General features: G+C 40.5%; 2 protein-coding genes across 2 annotated transcripts; one reads left to right on the top strand and one right to left on the bottom strand.

Moving 5' to 3' along the window:
- Positions 1–9,271: 9,271 nt before the first annotated feature.
- On the top strand, positions 9,272–11,846 carry LOC118906113 (lithostathine). The gene is made up of 5 exons (XM_036873408.1): positions 9,272–9,535; positions 10,110–10,228; positions 10,441–10,578; positions 11,219–11,345; positions 11,620–11,846. Exons 1-5 carry the CDS (start codon positions 9,460–9,462, stop codon positions 11,685–11,687), a joined length of 528 nt encoding a protein of 175 aa, XP_036729303.1. The 5' UTR covers positions 9,272–9,459; the 3' UTR covers positions 11,688–11,846.
- Positions 11,847–16,768: 4,922 nt separating this feature from the next.
- Positions 16,769–18,185, bottom strand: LOC118906328 (lithostathine-like). The gene is made up of 3 exons (XM_036873798.1): positions 18,048–18,185; positions 17,281–17,407; positions 16,769–17,006 (listed from the first exon to the last, which is right to left on the bottom strand). The coding sequence occupies exons 1-3, from the start codon at positions 18,183–18,185 to the stop codon at positions 16,939–16,941; spliced, it is 333 nt and encodes a 110-aa protein (XP_036729693.1). The 3' UTR covers positions 16,769–16,938.
- Between the last annotated feature and the right edge of the window lie 1,379 nt (positions 18,186–19,564).

Below are 19,564 nucleotides of genomic sequence, written 5' to 3' on the forward strand. Positions count from 1 at the left end.
TCTGCCTACTTCACTTGGTATGATAATCTCTTGATCTATCCATGTTGTTACAAATGGCAATATTTCATTCTTTTTTATGGATGATTAATATTCCGCTGTGCATGTGTGTGTGTGTGTGTGTGTGTGTGTGTGTGTGTGTGTATGTATATTTATATGTGTATACATATATATGTATATATATATATATGTATATATATATATGACACCTTCCTTATTCATTCATTTCTTGATGGACACTTAGGTTGCTTCCATGTCTTGGTTATTGTAAATAGTGCTGCTATGAACATTGGTGTGCACGTATCTTTTCATATTAGAGTTTTATCTTTTCCAGACCGATGTCCAAGAGTAGGATTGCTAGATCATATGGTAGCTCTATTTTTAGTTTTTTAAGGACCTCTATATTGTTCTCCATAGTGGCTTCACCAATTTACATTCCCACCAACAGTGTAGGAGGGTTCCCTTTTCTCCACACCCTCTCCAGCATTTATTATTTGTAGACTCTTTAATGACAGCCATCCTGACCAGTGGGAGGCGCTACTTCATTGTAGTTTTGATTTGCATTTCTCTAATAGTTAGCGATGGTGATCATCTTTTCACGTGCCTATTGGCCATCTGAATGTGTTCTTTGGAGAAATGTCTATGTATGTCTTCTGCCCATTTTTTATTGGGCTGTTTGGTTTTTTGTTATTCAGTTGACTGTGCTGTTCATATATTTTGGAAATTAAGCCCTTGTGGGTCGCATCATTTGCAAATGTTTCCTCCTAGTTCATAGGTTGCTTTTTCATTTTTTTGATGGTATCCTTTGTTGTGCAAAAGATTATAAGTTTGATTAGGTCCAATTTGTTTACTTTTGCTTTTATTTTTCTTGCCTTGTGAGACTGACCAAAGAAAACATTGCTAAGATTCATGTCAGAGAATGTTTTTCCTAAGTTCTCTTCTAGCAGTTTTCTGGTGTCATATCTTATATTTAAGGCTTTAAGCCATTTTGAGTTTATTTTTGTGTATGGTTTGAGGGAGTGTTTTAACTTCATTGATTTACATGAGGCTGTCCAGCTTTCCCAGCACCACTTGCTGAAGAGACTGTCTTTTCTCCATTGTATATTCTTGCTTCCTTTGTTGAAGATTAATTGACCGTAGGTGTGTGGGTTTATTTCTGGGATCTCTAGTCTGTTCCTTTGATCTATATGTCTATTTTTGTGCCAGTACTACACTGTTTTGATTGCTATAGATTTGTAGGATTGTCTGAAGTCTGGAGGGTTATGCCTCCAGCTTTGTTCTTTTTCCTCAGTATTGCTTTGGCAATTCTGGTTATTTTGTGGTTCCATACAAATTTTAAGGTTATGTGTTCTAGTTCTGTGGAAAGTGTCATAGGTAATTTTAAAGGTATCCCATTAAATCTGTAGATTGCTTTGGGTAGTAGGGCCGTTTTAACAATATTAATTCTTCCAATCCATGAGCATGGACTATCTTTCCACTCTGAGTCATCTTCAGTTTCCTTTATCAATGTTTTATAGTTCTCAGCATACAAATCTTTCACCTCCTTGGTCACATTTATTCCTAAATATTTTTTTGATGCGTATTACAAGGAATTGTTTCTTTTCTTATTCTTTCTGATATTTCATTGTTAGTGTAAAGAAATGAAACGCAGTTCTGTATGCTAATCACATATGCTGCTACCTTGCCGAATTCATTTATCAGTTCTAATAGTTTTTGACTGGAGTCTTTTGTGTTTTCTATATAGAGTATCATGTCATCTGCATTTAATGACAATTTTACCTTTTCCCTTCCGATCTGGATAACTTTTATTTATTTTTCTTGTCTAATTGCTGTTGCTAGTACTTCCAATACTATGTTGAATAGAAGTGGTAAGAGTGGTCATCCTTGTCTTCTTCCAGATTTTAGAAGGAAATCTTTCCACTTCTCATCATTGAGTATTATGTTGGCTGTGGGTATATCATAAATAGCTTTTATTATGTTGAGATGTGCTCCCTCTATACACATTTTGTTTAGAGTTTTTATCATGAATGAATGCTGAATATGTTTTTTAACATCTTTATTAGAATATACCTGCTTTACAATGTTGTGTTAGTTTCTACTGTATAACAAAGTGAATCAGCTATACGTATACATATACCCCCCCACCCTTGCATCTCCCTCCCACCTTCCCTATCTCACCCCTCTAGGTGGTCACAAAGCACGGAGCTGATCTCCCTGTGCTATGCGGCTGCTTCCCACTAGCTATCTATTTTACATTTGGTAGTGCATATATGTCAATGCCACTCTCTCACTTCATCCCAGCTTACCCTTCCCCCTCCCCATGTCCTCAAGTCCATTCTCTATGTCTGCATCTTTATTCCTGTCCTGACCCTAGATTCTTCAGAAACATGTTTTTTTTTTTTTTTAATTTATTTTAGATTCTATAGGGATGCTGAATTTTATCACATGCTTTTTCTGCATCTATTGAAGTGATCATGTGTTATTTGGCCCCTCTTTTCTTGACGTTGTGTATCACATTGATTGATTTGCCTATGTTGAGACATCTTTGTGACCCTGGGATGAATTCAACTTGATCATGGTATGTGATCTTTTTTATGTGTTCTTGGATTTGGTTTGCTAATATTTTGTTGAGAAGTTTTGCATGTATATTCATGAAAGATATTGGCTTGTAATTTCCCTTTTTGGTAGTGTCTTTGTCTGGTTTTGGTATCAGGGCGGGCGATTCTCCCTTTTTTTTTTTTAATTTGTAAGGTGTAGGTTGTTATTTCTCCTCTTTTGTCTCTTATTTTTGTTAATTTAGATCCTCTCTCTTTTCTTCATGGTGAGACTGGGCCAAGATTTGTTAATTTTGTTTACCCTTGCAAAGAACCAGCTCTTGGTTTTACTGATTTTTTTCCATTTTTTGTTTTTAGTCTCCATTTTATTTATTTCATCTCTAATCTTATTATTTTCTTCCTTCTGCTGACTTTAGGCTTTTTTTGATCTTCTTTTTCTAATTCTTTTAGATGGTAGCGTAGGTTGTTTATTTGAGATTTTTCTTGTTTTTTGAAGAAAGCCTGTAGCACTAGGAACCTCCCTCTAAGAACTGCTTTTTCTGCATCCCATAGATTTGTATGATTGTGTTTCCATTGTCATTTGTCTCAAGCTATTTTTAAATTTCCTCTTTGACATCATAGTTGAGCCATTTGTTTCCTAGTAGCATGTTGTTTAGTCTCCATGTAATCATTTTTTCTCATTTCTCTTTATTTGGTTGATTTCTAGTTTCATGCTGTTGTGATCAGAAAAGAGGCTTGAAATAATTTCTATCCTCTTAAATTTGTTGACGATTGTTTTGTTTCCTAGTGTGTGGTCTATCCTCGAGAATGTTCCATGTGCACCTGAAAAGAATGTGTATACTGGGTGGTTTTGGATTTAATATCCTGATAAAATAAGTCTAACTGTTCTATTTTTGTCATTTAGGATCTCTGTTTTCTTATTGATTTTCCGTCTGGAAGATCTGTCTATCAATGTGAGTAGGGTGTTAAATTCTTCTACTATCATGATATTCCCATCAATTTCTCCCTTTACATCTGTTAGTAGTTATTTTATGTACTTAGGTGCTCCTATATTGGGTGCATATATGTTAACAAATGTAATATCCTCTTCTTGTACTGATCCTTTTATCATTATAGAGTGTTCTTCTTTGTCTTTCTTTATGGTCTTTGTTTTAAAGTCTATTTTGTCTGTTAGGAGTATTGCTACCCCAGCTTTCTTGTCATTTCCATTTGCATGAAATTTTTTCCACCACTTCAGTTTCAATCTATATGTATCATTTGCCCTAAAGTGGTTTTCTTCTAGGCAGCATATTGTAGGTTCTTGTTTTATTGGCCAATCTGCCACTCTATGCCTTTTGATTGGAGCATTTAGTCCATTGACTTTTAAGTTAATTATTGTTAGGTATGATTTTATTGCTATTTTAAACCTTGTTTTCCAGTTGATTTTGTATTTCTTCTTCGTTCCTTTCTTTTTCTTTTTGTTTTTCATTTTGTGGTTTAATGCTTTTCTTTTGTATTATACTTGTGTTCTCTTCTTTTTTGTTTTTGTGAATCTATTGTATGTTTTTGATTTGTGGTTACCCTGTTTTTCAAGTGTATTAACCAATTACTATGTCTACTTGCTTTAGACTTGTAGTCATATAGACTCAAACACCTTCTTTAAAAAATCTACATTTTCTTATCCCACCTCCCAACATTTTATGATTTTGATGTCCTCTTTTACATCTTCATGTTTATCCTTTTGCATTTCATTGTCGTTATCATTGTTTTCACAAATTTTTTCTTATTTTTTTAAATCTGTGTACTGCCTTATTTAAGTGATTTACTTCACAATTTTGATATTCTCTTTCCCCTAGATTCTTACTTCTTTTCTATAAAGAAAGACCTCTCAATATTTCTTTTAGGAATATTTAGTTGAGTATTGCTGTATTATTTTAGGTTTTGCTTTTCTGAGAAATCCTTTATCTCTCCTATACTGAAAAATTAGCTTTCTGGGTAGAGTATCGTAGGTTGCAGGTTTTCCCTTTCTGGATTTTAAGTATATCTTGCCACTTTCTTCCGGCCTACAACGAATTTGTAGAGAAATCAGTTAATAGCCTTATGTGGGTTCCCTTATAATTAATTATTTATATTTCTCTGCTGCCTTTAGAATCCTCTCTTTATCTTTAAATTTTGTCATTTTAAGTATAATATGTTTTGATGTAGATCTATTATGTTCATATTGTTTAGGACCCTCTGTGCATCCTGTACCTGGATATCTGTTTCTTTTTCTAGGTTTGGGAATTTTTCATCCATAATTTCTTCAAATATACTTTCAATCCCCTTTTCTCATTCTTCTCCTTTTGGGATCCCTATTATGCGTAGATTGGCATGCTTTATAGTATACCATAGGTCTCATATTCTGCTTTCATTTTTTTTTTTTTTTTTTCATTTGTCTTTTTGTCTGCTGTTCTGATTGGGTGATTTCCATTATTCTATTTTCCAGGTCACTCATTCATTCTTCTGCATTATTTAGTTTGTTATCTATTGCCTTTAGCTCAGCTTGGTCTTGGCAAGTGAGTTTTCTAATTTTAAGTGGTTTGACTTTAAGTTTCTAGTTCCTTTTTACAGTGGTCTCCCTTTATACTGACTGTTTTTCTTAATTCCTTTAGTGTTTTTATTACCTCCTATGTGAACTCAGGATCTAGTAGAATGGAAAAGTCTGTTTCACTGTTTGTTCTTTCAGGGGACTTCTCTTGTTCTTTTAATTGGGAGTGGTTCCTCTCCTTCTTCATTTTACTTATATTTCTCTGACTCTCTGAATTTAAGAGAAGCAGTTATCTCCTGTGGTCTTGAAGGGCTAACTTTAAGTGGGAGCATCCCTGTGTAGCCTGTATGAGTCTCATATTTTTGGTGCAAGGGCTGTTTTTTTATATGGATGCCTCCATATCTTTCCTCAGTGTGTGCTGGGCAGATCGCCCAGATAGGGGGTGTGATTGTGGTTGTGGTGACCAGAGCCTGCACTTGACATTGAGCAGGGTCTCCTCTTTGCTCTGTGGTTGTCACAGCCCTGTTGGGGCATGGTCAGCTCCCCAGTTGTTGGAGTAGAAACCCCCATATCCATTTCCAAGCTTTGGTGTGAGGTAGGCAGGACTGGAGCACTCCTGCTGGGAGAGGAGCCACTTAGTATTCCTCTGCAGGAGGTGTCCACCAGGAAGTGTGGTCTGTGGTGTCACCTGTCACCCTTTGTGTGGCCTCACAAAGTACTGTTGATGGCATTGCCCTTGGCCCAGCCTCAACCATGGGAATGCAGGCAATCATCCCAGGTGTGCCTCAGGCCTTGTGCTCACAAAGCCACCAGCGCAGATCCACAGGTGCACATCCACTGAAATCTGGCTCTGGGACCACAGGAGTCACATCTGGAAACAAAAGGCATGGTGATCCAAATACTGCTTAAAGACTTCTGGTGGACTACTAAATCTGCTTAACTGAGCAAATAAGTGTAGGGTCATTTGTGGTATAGTCTGATGGTACTAGACAAATCATGACCCAGTTGAATACTTCCTGGATCTGCAACTCAGAATGTTAATGTTTAATGCTTTGCCAAGCACTTTTTGTTTCATGTCATGTATTATAGAGTGTTAGAGCTAAGTGTCATTATAGATCACTTAACCCTAATGGGAAATCACATAAAACAGATACCAGGAAGAGAGTTCAAGGGTTTAGCTCACAGCAAAGATCTTGAGGCTAGTGGAAAATAGGAATGCAGTATTAATAAAGCTAAAGGTAGAAAAACATAGATGGGGGGAAGTGGTTTCAGTAACTGCCAGTGTTTGCAAATCACCTTCCTGGGCTGGAAAGGGCATTGATAGGCTGTCTCTCTTTAAAAACGAGGGGCAGCATAGACACATAGCTAAGAAGAGGTATAGCAGAAATTAAAATCCAGTTTACCAACTTCCAGTCCATTTCCTTTTCCACTTTATACCCATTGTTCAGCTAAAGCTGTACAAAGGATGGTAAAGGTCATAAATTGGTGAGTTACAAAATCAGACCAACCCTGGAAAGACCCCAAGGCTTCCCACATCAACCTGCTGATGTGATCAAAATCCCATCTGCTTGAGAACTTAAATCCCCTTGAAGCTGAAAACCAAGAGTTTTCTCTCATGCACAAGTCATTCAGTCCTCCTGGCAACACAGTGCTGAGAGGTACCACTGGAAAAGGACCTTACCTTCTTAAGGGAATGTCGTTTTTTCTTATTAAATCATTGAGTCCATCTTGTGGTTTTTAGGGGGGAGGTTTGTTTACTTTTTGTCTTTGATTTTTGGTTTTTGTCATTTCTGAAATTTTGGTAGAAAAATGACACAAAGGACCCTTTCCTAGAGGGGACAATGTTTACCTGTTCCCCCTTCTGTCTTCTGGCTCTCCCATGAGCGTGACCCTCCCCTAGGGAATGTTATCACTTTTAATTTAGTTACAAGTAGTCGAATTGATAGTAGTTCGGTATTTTTTCCTCTTTTCTTGTACTTAGGAAAAATATGTCAATTTTTGAAAAATAGGTTGAAAATTCAGCAATGCCCTCTTCTCATTCCTTCTAAGCCCATGAATCCAGCCCTCTCCACCAATGTGAGTGACTTTAAAGACAATGGCTAATGAATACGTGTTTTGCTCTGATAGAGGAAGAAGAAAGGAATAGGGCACTTACTGACTATGGATCAGGCTGGGGCTGCTGCCATTGCCTTCATTCATCAAATTGGGGTGATATGCTACAGAGCCACCTTCACTCATTTAGTTTTCCCAGGATTGGGGAATATGGTCACTGACACAGCCCAGAGCCTTGGATGAGCTCTTATATTCCTTTGCAAGACACACCCATATTTAGAGCAAAGAGAGGGTTGGAAGTTTCAGTCGCCCACCTTAAGGAGTTGGAGGGCAGGATGCCTGTCAATTTAACTATGACACTTTTACCTCAAGAAAGAAATGTGAAAATTCTGTCATTATCAAAAATGAGTTCATATTCATATTTTACAATTGCCCCCCAAAGGCATACTTTATTAATCAAGACCCCATTACAATTTACTCACTAGGATAGATTGTTATATCTTTCCAGAGTCTTTTAATCTAAATGGTATCTTTCCCCACAACACTGTGTTTCTCAGGAATTCAAGAAACATGGGCCATTCTGGGTTTCTGATTGCTATTATTTACTTTTTCTCAAATAATTGTTTTCCTGTAGCAAGACTACTTCTCAACTCATCCTATCTATCATATTTCCATGAAATATTGTTTTTTCAAACTTGAATTTCCACTGAGCTCTAAATATAGTTATGCCTTTGCATTTAAATATTTTTTGTGCAGTAAGTTCTTTTTCCTTTGTAACAAAAGTATCTGTTGGCTGTCCTTTTCCTTCCTGTTAGATTATTTGTGTGTTCTACTGACTTTTGGATTCTGAGGACATGAATCAAACACAAGCTCAGTTGCATTGACTCCATCTCACACAAGCTGACCTATAAAAACCACTTGAGAGTCAGGGTCTGCAGAGAATTCCAGCTTAACATATTCCCAGACTGACCAAAATAAACCTGAGCCACTTAGTATGTATCTCATACTTGCCAAAATTGCCAACTCAGAAGTAAACATGACTAAGGAGCTTTTCTCAGTATCCCCACATGAAGCTGATCACCCTTCCAGGTAGAATGCAAAAAGAAATGATACTTCTTCTACAGCCAAATGACAGTTTGCGAGGCGGTTGTCAGCAGCCCAGGAGAGTGAGCACCTTGATGAAGTAGAGATCTAACTTACATGCAATGTAGGATCAGGTCTACAATTTCATTCAGCTCTTGCTCTTACCCTTCCTTAACCCTCTCTCATTCTTCCTTTGACTCTGCATCATTTGACTCTAGTTCTCCTAGGCTTGAAATTCCTCCATTGCCTCTTATTATATCCCATTACTATTATCCATCTCTCAGAAGTTCCATCTCTCAGAAGATCAGCAAGGCAAGTTTCCACATTTCATTTTCCTTAAGATTTTGGCTCACATACTGAGTTGTGAGATGATTCTGAAGTTGCTTTAAAACTAGCTACCATGTAGAAGAGGCAACCCTGAACCACCGTCTCCTCTTACTTTCATTTCCTTCTCTGACCTCACTTATCTGTGACACTTGTCATTCCCATACTCACCTCCACTTATCATCCAACATTTATTTAATTCTACTGAACAATTAGAAAGAAATACATGTGTATGCCTACAGGAGTGAGCACTTGAGACATCAACCAGAGGAAATACTCCAGTAGATGTGCCCCTTAAAAGTTAATACCACATTTTCTGCCACAGTTGCCTATCAGGAAAGAGTCGGGGAAAGAATAAACTTCACCTGTTCCTGGAAAAGGTGCTGACCTGCTAATGAGAAACAGGCAATATCTGTGGCAATTCCCAGGCTTTGCAGGGAAGAGACTCCTCCCCATGGCGGGAATCTCCTTGAACCAAAGCCAGGCCCTTCCCATGACCCCTGTCCCGGCTCCATCATCCTGTTATTCATTTCAGTGCCCCTCCCTCACATCCTCTTATAAAAACCCAGTCTTTTCTGCCCCGACAAACCAGTGCAGATCCCTTGCAAGAGAGGTAAGTGGGAGCTGAGACAAGATGAGACCCCTGACAGGGGTTTCACCTCACATATTTCAGGGAAGGTATACAAGGATCCCTGTCCTCAGAGAATGCAGGAGCTCTGAGACCAGGCAAAGGCAGTCCTGGGAGGCCTCAGGTGTAGGAGGATGTACAGATTTTCAAATTCTTTCCAGAACTATGGAAGGGGATGGATGCCATCAAGATGGATTTATTCCTAGGGAACTAGACAGAGGAAAAGACAAGAGGTACAACAGGGCGTTTCTCACATCCTCTCTCTGACCGTCCTTCCTATAGTTCTCTGGTTGTCTCTGAACATCACAGACAAGATGATGCCTTCCATGGGCCTCCCCAGCCTGTCCTGGATGCTGCTCTCCTGCCTGATGCTCCTGTCTCAAGTCCAAGGTGAGACTTCTCTGCCTCTAGCACTGGGTTCCCAGTGTTTGCTCAGGACCAAGAAGAGGAGGAAAGCTCCTGTGTGCCTCCCGTGGTAATGGTACATCCCCACACAACAACACTGCCTGCAATTCCTGCATCATCATCCTTCCTTCTGGGTGACTAGTGGTGGGAGGCACCTCAGTGGTCCAGTAACAGTGGGATGAGATGATTCTCAATTTTCAGTAGAGTCTGATTTATGTGGGTAGATTAAGGAGGGAAGCATAGAGTGTCATTAATGAGATGAGTAGAAGGAGAATGACTGGAGGATCCAGTGTAGAGACAGTCAGCCAAGACGAGGAGAAGCCTTGGACTTTTGAATAAGGCAGATGAATAAAAAGAAAACAGACCATCTCCCAATTACTAGGTCTAGTTCATGATTAAGAAAAACTCCTGGAAATGTTGGCATTGGTGACAGGCAGTCAGGAGTTTGGTGTCACTGCTCCAAGCCGTGGCCCCACAGATATTCCCCAAGGTCACCTCCCCATTCCAATCCCCTCTCTCCATTTCACCCCATCCCTCTCCTTTATTTCTTCTTCCCTAGGGGAAGATTCCCAGAAGAAACTGCCCTCTGCACGGATCAGCTGTCCCAAAGGTTCCATGGCCTATGCGTCCTACTGCTATGCCTTGTTTATAACACCTAAAACCTGGATGGGTGCAGACGTGAGTGCTGGGATTTGCAGTTAGGGCTGATAAGGAGAAGCAAATTAGGGACAGGGTTTGGGGGCTGGGAGTCTCCATTCTCTAGAGTTTCTTGAGGGTGAGAATGAGCACCTCATCTTTTGCAAACACAACCCCTTCTCACCTACCTTGTCTCTGCCCTTCCCTCAGTGAGGGTCTCAAGCTCCTCCTCAGTCTCTCCCTTCTCCACACAGATGGCCTGCCAGAAGAGGCCCTCAGGCCACCTTGTGTCTGTGCTCAGTGGGGCTGAGGGATCCTTCGTGGCCTCCCTGGTGAAGAACAACTTGAAAACCCTCTCAGACGTCTGGATTGGGCTCCATGACCCCACAGAGGTACACTTACATCCTCTCTAGTCTGTTACCTCCCAGGATGCTATGGCCAGCCAGGCCTGCTCACTGTCCCCTGTGCCTGCCTAGGAAATAACGTAGAGATCCCTAGAGCTCGGAGATCAAGGGGGTAATTGGAGAATGGAGGGCCTTGAGGCCAGCTGCAGAGCTGAGTTCTGTGCAAGTCTCCAGTCTCCAGCTAAGGTTAATCTGCCTCTTGTCAAGCTTTTACACAATTCACACACCATGCCTTGATTCAGTTCGCTGTGCATCCCTGAGTCTGCACATGCTGCGCTTAGCAAGTGCTAAATGAATATTTAGGATTGATGCATTTTTCCCTTATAAAACATATGTTGTCTTGGATGTTCAGAGGGTAATCACAAATGTACCACCAAGTGTAGTTCACACAGTGACAAGTTACTCTGAGGGGTTCTATTCGTCTTTGTGATTACTGACTTTTGAATTTGCCAATGGAAGCAAAGAGTTACGGAGTGTTTCCCAGAGGAGAGCTGTGGGGCATCACCTGCTAGAGCAGAACTAATTCCATGATGCTGGGGAGGGTATCAGATGTTCCAGCTGAGGGAATCAGGCCAGGAGAACTCTAAAGGCCTTTCCACCTCACCTGACTCCATCCTCTGCTCTATAGGGCTCTGAGCCCAATGCCAGTGGATGGGAGTGGAGTAGCACTGATGTGCTCAATTACGTTGCCTGGGAGAGAAATCCAGCCACCGTCTCAAACCCAGGCTACTGTGGGAGCCTGTCCAGAAGCTCAGGTACGAAACAGAGGAGATCACTTCTGCCCAGCCTTTTCCATCCCCTCATCCCCTATTTCTGGGTCTGGTCTTCAGAGAATCCTCCTGGGCTGGAACTGCTTGTCTGTTCCCATCCCCTCTCACCTCTCCTTTCTTTCTCTCTCTTTCCCCTGGAGTGGGACCCTGGTGAAGATGAGGGAGAGCCTTTGAGTCCTAGGCCAGAATCTGGGATGCGTCCCCATTGGGTTCTCAAGCTCCACCAGCCCCATTCACTTGAGCTCTTCTGTCTCTTCAGGGTATCTGAGGTGGAGAGATTATAACTGTTATGTGAACTTACCCTATGTCTGCAAGTTCAAGGACTAAGTCAGATGGGAAGTCAGTAGCCTGAGTCTGGTGTGCAGCTCATCATGGACTTGGAACCAAGTATGAAGACCCATCCCGGAAAGGGAAATCCTCCCCACACCCCCAACCTGACCACCTCATTCTGGCCTTCCCTGTCTCTCAGCCTCATTTCAGGCATTTGTGTGTGTGTGTGTGTGTGTGTGTGTGTGTGTGTGTGTGCCATGGCCTGAGGTCTTGGAGAAGAGTAATAAATATCTTATTCCAAACTTACCTGCTTTTGTGCTCTTGTCTTATAACAAGACTCTGAGGAAGATGTTTGTATGGGAAGAATCTAGGGGTGACCTCTGTCAAGTTTCATCCAGTTTCCTTGGAAAACGACTGAATGTACATTCCCACCAGTGTATTTGTGATGAGTATGTAGGCCCTGTTCCCTTAGGAATTGGGTTGTGTTATACAAAGGCATTGCTTCCCCACACACTGTACTGCCCATTCCTCCTGATGGTATGACACAAGCAGCCTTAGTGCGGTCCCATGCTATTTATTATAGAATGCACTTCTGAAATCATTTGCTGTGAAGAATCATGAAGGATCTATTCTTTTTCTTTAATGTGCAATCCACCTTGGATCATGACTTTTATAAAATATAGTCAAGAAGAAATTACTTGGACTGACATGCAGATCATTGGAAGTTGTCACTCTCTTTCTTAAAACAGGAAAATGTCTGAATAATTTTAGCAACAACAACTTTTCCTGGGGTAATCTCCTTTTCCTGGGGAATCTGCAGAGGCACCGCATTACACAGATACCTTCTCATTTCTGCTTAGCTGCATCAGAACTGCTAGATCTATAAACTTTAGAAACATGAAATTTTAATTTTGACCACTTGTTGGATGCTGAGTGTGGATTGGCTTTATGAGTGAGAGACTCCTGGAGGCCCCTGTCTAGGGAGTCTCCACTCTTTCATGGTTTTTTCTTTCTGGAAACCCACTAGATTCTTGTGGTGAAGAAATAAGTAACCACTCTGAAATATGTTCAGATAAAGACACCATAAAAAAGGAACTCTTCAGGTCAATATTCTTGATATACATGGTTGCAAAAATCCTCAACAAAATATCAGCAACTCGAATTCAACAGAACATTGAAAGTATAATACACCCTTACCAAGTGGTTCTTATTCCTCGGATGCAAATATTGTTCAACATATGCAAATCAATCAACAGTGTACACCACATTAATAGAATAAAGGGTAAATAGCACACAATCATCAATAGATGTAGAAAAAGCTTACAGAATCTGTGGTACAACACAGTGGCTATAGTTAGCAATAAGATATTGTGCACTTAAAAAACTGTTTAAAAAAAAGAAAACAACTATTAAGAGTGTATTTCTCATGATAAGTGTTGTTACCACAGGAACAAAGAAACAAACAAAGAAGCGGGACACAAGGAAACTTTCAAAGGTGATGGATATATTTACTACCTAGGTTGCAGTGATGGTAACACATGTGTATACATATGTCCAAATTATCCAAATTATATACATTATGTGCAGATTTTTGTGTTTACCAACTATTCCTCAATAAAGCTGTAATAAAAGTGGAACACAATCTAGGAACTATGGAGCACCACTACTGCTGAGATCCTGGATTTAATACAGAGTGCCAGGAATCATTGTCATTATTGTTTTTTTGATCATGCCATCCCTAAATGAACTTTTTTTTTTTTTTTTTCAATATCTAGGTTGAAAAATTCTGAATTCTTCTAGGGGAAATCAAGAAAATTTTAAAATCTACTATATCCATCTTAAAAAAAATAATCTATGTTAAAAATATCTTCTTACAAAGAAAAATTTAGGTCTAGAGTGTTTTTGGAAGAGTCCCACCAAACTACCCCAAAACACATATTTTAAATCTTATATACAGGCTTGTAGAGAATAAAGGGAAAATACTTCCTAACTCTGACAGATAATAATAGAAAAAATCCTCTACGGAAAGGAAAAGATATGCTTTTACCTAGTTTCAGATGTAATGGGTGATTCTCTCTCTTTGAAGAAAGATTGCCTATCTTAAAAGGCTATAGGAAACTTGCCAAATGTCAATTAAGGAAAGTAGACACTGTCAATTCATCTGATCTATTTATTTGAGAATGAAAACCTCCATATGTAGTATCACCAGATTTGGCAAATATGCAATATCTGTCAAATTGAGCAAAGATGTAATATTTGAATATACACTAATACCAAGAAACAATTTGTGGCTTATCTGAAATTCAAATTTAGCTAGGAGTCCTCTATTTTATCTGGCAAACATACCTATGTAGCAATGCTGAGTGGCTCTTGGCTCACATAGAAGATTTTGATCAAGGTGACATCCCCCTTTCAGATGAGGCAATTGGCCAAATATTTTTACACAAGATATGAGGCTGAGAATGTGTCAGAATTGAGGTAGTGAGTAGTATAATGGTCTAAAAATATTTCGGTTCAATGAAAATTTCAACCGTCTTCACCCATGTAAGTGGTTCTTTTCAAATAAATCATCATTTATTCACTTTTTTATTTATTCAAGAAATATTAGTAGAAACCCCGCAGGATATTAAGCCTTCCCAACTCTAGTCCCGACTGAGGCCAGAGCATGTTTCCAGGACACAGGACAGAAAACCCACTGGGCTTTTCTTGCAAGTACTGAGGAAAGTGATACCATTCAGCAACTATAGGGATAAGGAACTAATTGTGTGGTCCATGAAATGGTGCTAGTCCTCAAACTGTTTGTTGCCGTACCTGTGCAAGATAACTACAGAAATCCAGAGTAAAATCTTAGAAGTTTTTATAGCAATTTGGCAGATTAGTTTTGTCTATGAAATCTAAAATTTTATAAATGGGTTCTTAACATATGTAACTCTTTTTTATATTTCAATTTTAGTAATTCATTTTTTAAAAAGGCTTTAATTCTTAGAATAGTTTTAGATGTATGGAATTATTGAAATGGTAATACAGGGACTTACCACTTGATTCAACTGATGAACCATACTGATACATTATTACTGATATTTCTAATTGAAATATTGTTGACATACAATATTATGTTAGTTTCAGCTATACTACATAACGATTGGACATTTGCATACATTATAAAATGATCAGCATGATAATTCTAGTAATCATCTGTTCCCATACAAAGTTATTACAATATTATTGACCATATTCCTATATATTGCATCCACATGGCTTATTTATTTTATAACTGGGGGTTTGCACCTCTTAATCCCCTTCCCATATTTCACACCTCTTCCCACTGGCAACTTCCTGTTTGTTCTCTGTATCTATGAATGATTTTATTTCTTTTCATTTGTTTGTTTTACATTTTAGAATTCACATATAAGTAAGGTTATATGGTATTTGTCTTTCTCTGTCTGATTTAATTCACTTGGCACAATACCCTCTAGATTTATGCATATTGTCACAAAATCTTTCAGGTTTTTTCGTGGCTGAGTAATATTCCATTATATATATTTTATACATATAAAATATATATTCCTCATCTTCTTTATCCATTGATATGTTGATGAATAGTTAGGTTTATTCTGTACATTAGCCATTGTAAATAATGCAACAATGAACATTGGAGTGTACATATCTTTTCAAATTAGTGTTTTCCTTTTCTTCAGGTAAATACCCAGAGGTGACTTTGCTGGATTACATGGCAGTTCTAGTTTTAATTTTGTGAAGAAATGTTTTCCATAGTGGCTGTACCAATTTACATGCTCACCAACAGTGCATGAGCGCTCTCTTTTCTCCACATCCTCACCAACACTTGTAATTTGTTGTCTTTTTGATGATACCCATTATTCCAGGTGTGAGGTGGTGCCTCACTGTGGTTTAGATTTGCATTTCCATGAAGGTTAGTGATGCTGAGCATCTTTTCATATGCCTATTGGCCGTCTTCTTTGGAAAAGTATCTACTCAGGTCCTCTGTCCGTTTTTTAATCAGAGTACTTGATTTTTGTTGATGTTGAGTTGCATGAGTTTTTCAAATATGTTGGACATTGATCCCCTATTGCAAATATTTTCTCCCAGTAAGAAGGCTGTTTTACTCTTTTGTTGATAGTTTCCATCACTGTGGAAAAGCTTTTTATTTTGCCTTAGTCACATTTGATTATTTTTGCTTTTGTTTCACTTGTGTGAGGAGACAGATCCATAAATATATTGCTAAGAAGGATGTCACAGACAATACTGCCTATGTTTTTCTACTAGTAGTTTTATTGTTTCAGGTATTAAATGCAAGTTTTTTATCCATATTGAGTTCAATTTTGTATATGTGTGAGAAAGCAGTGCTGTTTGATTCTTTTGCATGAAGCTGTCAGTTTTCAAATACTATTATTGAAGAGACTGTCTTTTTCCCATTGTATATTCTGGACTTCATTGTTGAAGATTAACTGACCATATAAGCATGGGTTTACTTTAAGGCTCTCTATTCTGTTCAATTGACCTATATGTCTGTTTTTGTTCGAGTGCAATATTGTTTTTATTACTGTTGCTTTGTAGTGAAGTCTGGGATCACGGAGTGCCACAACTACAGTTTGCTCCTTTCTTAAAACAGAGTGACAACATCCAATGATCTGCATGTCAGTCCAAGTAATTTCTTCTTGACTATATTTTATAAAAGTCATGATCCAAGGTGGATTGCACATTAAAGAAAAAGAATAGATCCTTCATGATCCTTCACAGCAAATGATTTCAGAAGTGCATTCTATAATAAATAGCATGGGACCGCACTAAGGCTGCTTGTGTCATACCATCAGGAGGAATGGGCAGTACAGTGTGTGGGGAAGCAATGCCTTTGTATAACACAACCCAATTCCTAAGGGAACAGGGCCTACATACTCATCACAAATACACTGGTGGGAATGTACATTCAGTCGTTTTCCAAGGAAACTGGATGAAACTTGACAGAGGTCACCCCTAGATTCTTCCCATACAAACATCTTCCTCAGAGTCTTGTTATAAGACAAGAGCACAAAAGCAGGTAAGTTTGGAATAAGATATTTATTACTCTTCTCCAAGACCTCAGGCCATGGCACACACACACACACACACACACACACACACACACACACACAAATGCCTGAAATGAGGCTGAGAGACAGGGAAGGCCAGAATGAGGTGGTCAGGTTGGGGGTGTGGGGAGGATTTCCCTTTCCGGGATGGGTCTTCATACTTGGTTCCAAGTCCATGATGAGCTGCACACCAGACTCAGGCTACTGACTTCCCATCTGACTTAGTCCTTGAACTTGCAGACATAGGGTAAGTTCACATAACAGTTATAATCTCTCCACCTCAGATACCCTGAAGAGACAGAAGAGCTCAAGTGAATGGGGCTGGTGGAGCTTGAGAACCCAATGGGGACGCATCCCAGATTCTGGCCTAGGACTCAAAGGCTCTCCCTCATCTTCACCAGGGTCCCACTCCAGGGGAAAGAGAGAGAAAGAAAGGAGAGGTGAGAGGGGATGGGAACAGACAAGCAGTTCCAGCCCAGGAGGATTCTCTGAAGACCAGACCCAGAAATAGGGGATGAGGGGATGGAAAAGGCTGGGCAGAAGTGATCTCCTCTGTTTCGTACCTGAGCTTCTGGACAGGCTCCCACAGTAGCCTGGGTTTGAGACGGTGGCTGGATTTCTCTCCCAGGCAACGTAATTGAGCACATCAGTGCTACTCCACTCCCATCCACTGGCATTGGGCTCAGAGCCCTATAGAGCAGAGGATGGAGTCAGGTGAGGTGGAAAGGCCTTTAGAGTTCTCCTGGCCTGATTCCCTCAGCTGGAACATCTGATACCCTCCCCAGCATCATGGAATTAGTTCTGCTCTAGCAGGTGATGCCCCACAGCTCTCCTCTGGGAAACACTCCGTAACTCTTTGCTTCCATTGGCAAATTCAAAAGTCAGTAATCACAAAGACGAATAGAACCCCTCAGAGTAACTTGTCACTGTGTGAACTACACTTGGTGGTACATTTGTGATTACCCTCTGAACATCCAAGACAACATATGTTTTATAAGGGAAAAATGCATCAATCCTAAATATTCATTTAGCACTTGCTAAGCGCAGCATGTGCAGACTCAGGGATGCACAGCGAACTGAATCAAGGCATGGTGTGTGAATTGTGTAAAAGCTTGACAAGAGGCAGATTAACCTTAGCTGGAGACTGGAGACTTGCACAGAACTCAGCTCTGCAGCTGGCCTCAAGGCCCTCCATTCTCCAATTACCCCCTTGATCTCCGAGCTCTAGGGATCTCTACGTTATTTCCTAGGCAGGCACAGGGGACAGCGAGCAGGCCTGGCTGGCCATAGCATCCTGGGAGGTAACAGACTAGAGAGGATGTAAGTGTACCTCTGTGGGGTCATGGAGCCCAATCCAGACGTCTGAGAGGGTTTTCAAGTTGTTCTTCACCAGGGAGGCCACGAAGGATCCCTCAGCCCCACTGAGCACAGACACAAGGTGGCCTGAGGGCCTCTTCTGGCAGGCCATCTGTGTGGAGAAGGGAGAGACTGAGGAGGAGCTTGAGACCCTCACTGAGGGAAGGGCAGAGACAAGGTAGGTGAGAAGGGGTTGTGTTTGCAAAAGATGAGGTGCTCATTCTCACCCTCAAGAAACTCTAGAGAATGGAGACTCCCAGCCCCCAAACCCTGTCCCTAATTTGCTTCTCCTTATCAGCCCTAACTGCAAATCCCAGCACTCACATCTGCACCCATCCAGGTTTTAGGTGTTATAAACAAGGCATAGCAGTAGGACGCATAGGCCATGGAACCTTTGGGACAGCTGATCCGTGCAGAGGGCAGTTTCTTCTGGGAATCTTCCCCTAGGGAAGAAGAAATAAAGGAGAGGGATGGGGTGAAATGGAGAGAGGGGATTGGAATGGGGAGGTGACCTTGGGGAATATCTGTGGGGCCACGGCTTGGAGCAGTGACACCAAACTCCTGACTGCCTGTCACCAATGCCAACATTTCCAGGAGTTTTTCTTAATCATGAACTAGACCTAGTAATTGGGAGATGGTCTGTTTTCTTTTTATTCATCTGCCTTATTCAAAAGTCCAAGGCTTCTCCTCGTCTTGGCTGACTGTCTCTACACTGGATCCTCCAGTCATTCTCCTTCTACTCATCTCATTAATGACACTCTATGCTTCCCTCCTTAATCTACCCACATAAATCAGACTCTACTGAAAATTGAGAATCATCTCATCCCACTGTTACTGGACCACTGAGGTGCCTCCCACCACTAATCACCCAGAAGGAAGGATGATGATGCAGGAATTGCAGGCAGTGTTGTTGTGTGGGGATGTACCATTACCACGGGAGGCACACAGGAGCTTTCCTCCTCTTCTTGGCCCTGAGCAAACACTGGGAACCCAGTGCTAGAGGCAGAGAAGTCTCACCTTGGACTTGAGACAGGAGCATCAGGCAGGAGAGCAGCATCCAGGACAGGCTGGGGAGGCCCATGGAAGGCATCATCTTGTCTGTGATGTTCAGAGACAACCAGAGAACTATAGGAAGGACGGTCAGAGAGAGGATGTGAGAAACGCCCTGTTGTACCTCTTGTCTTTTCCTCTGTCTAGTTCCCTAGGAATAAATCCATCTTGATGGCATCCATCCCCTTCCATAGTTCTGGAAAGAATTTGAAAATCTATACATCCTCCTACACCTGAGGCCTCCCAGGACTGCCTTTGCCTGGTCTCAGAGCTCCTGCATTCTCTGAGGACAGGGATCCTTGTATACCTTCCCTGAAATATGTGAGGTGAAACCCCTGTCAGGGGTCTCATCTTGTCTCAGCTCCCACTTACCTCTCTTGCAAGGGATCTGCACTGGTTTGTCGGGGCAGAAAAGACTGGGTTTTTATAAGAGGATGTGAG

Source organism: Balaenoptera musculus, chromosome 13, assembly GCF_009873245.2.
Source record: "Balaenoptera musculus isolate JJ_BM4_2016_0621 chromosome 13, mBalMus1.pri.v3, whole genome shotgun sequence".
Lineage (NCBI taxonomy): Eukaryota > Metazoa > Chordata > Mammalia > Artiodactyla > Balaenopteridae > Balaenoptera > Balaenoptera musculus.

What these genes read in the sequence shown, in the direction of transcription:
- LOC118906328 (XM_036873798.1), bottom strand. Translation starts at nt 18,185, where the DNA reads ATGGCCTGCCAGAAGAGGCCCTCAGGCCACCTTGTGTCTGTGCTCAGT. An exon ending in GGCTCCATGACCCCACAGAG is followed by an intron (nt 17,408 to 18,047) that starts GTACACTTACAT and finishes TCTGCTCTATAG; the next exon opens with GGCTCTGAGCCCAATGCCAG. An exon ending in GAGCCTGTCCAGAAGCTCAG is followed by an intron (nt 17,007 to 17,280) that starts GTACGAAACAGA and finishes CTGTCTCTTCAG; the next exon opens with GGTATCTGAGGTGGAGAGAT.
- LOC118906113 (XM_036873408.1), top strand. Translation starts at nt 9,460, where the DNA reads ATGATGCCTTCCATGGGCCTCCCCAGCCTGTCCTGGATGCTGCTCTCC. An exon ending in AAACCTGGATGGGTGCAGAC is followed by an intron (nt 10,229 to 10,440) that starts GTGAGTGCTGGG and finishes TTCTCCACACAG; the next exon opens with ATGGCCTGCCAGAAGAGGCC. An exon ending in GGCTCCATGACCCCACAGAG is followed by an intron (nt 10,579 to 11,218) that starts GTACACTTACAT and finishes TCTGCTCTATAG; the next exon opens with GGCTCTGAGCCCAATGCCAG.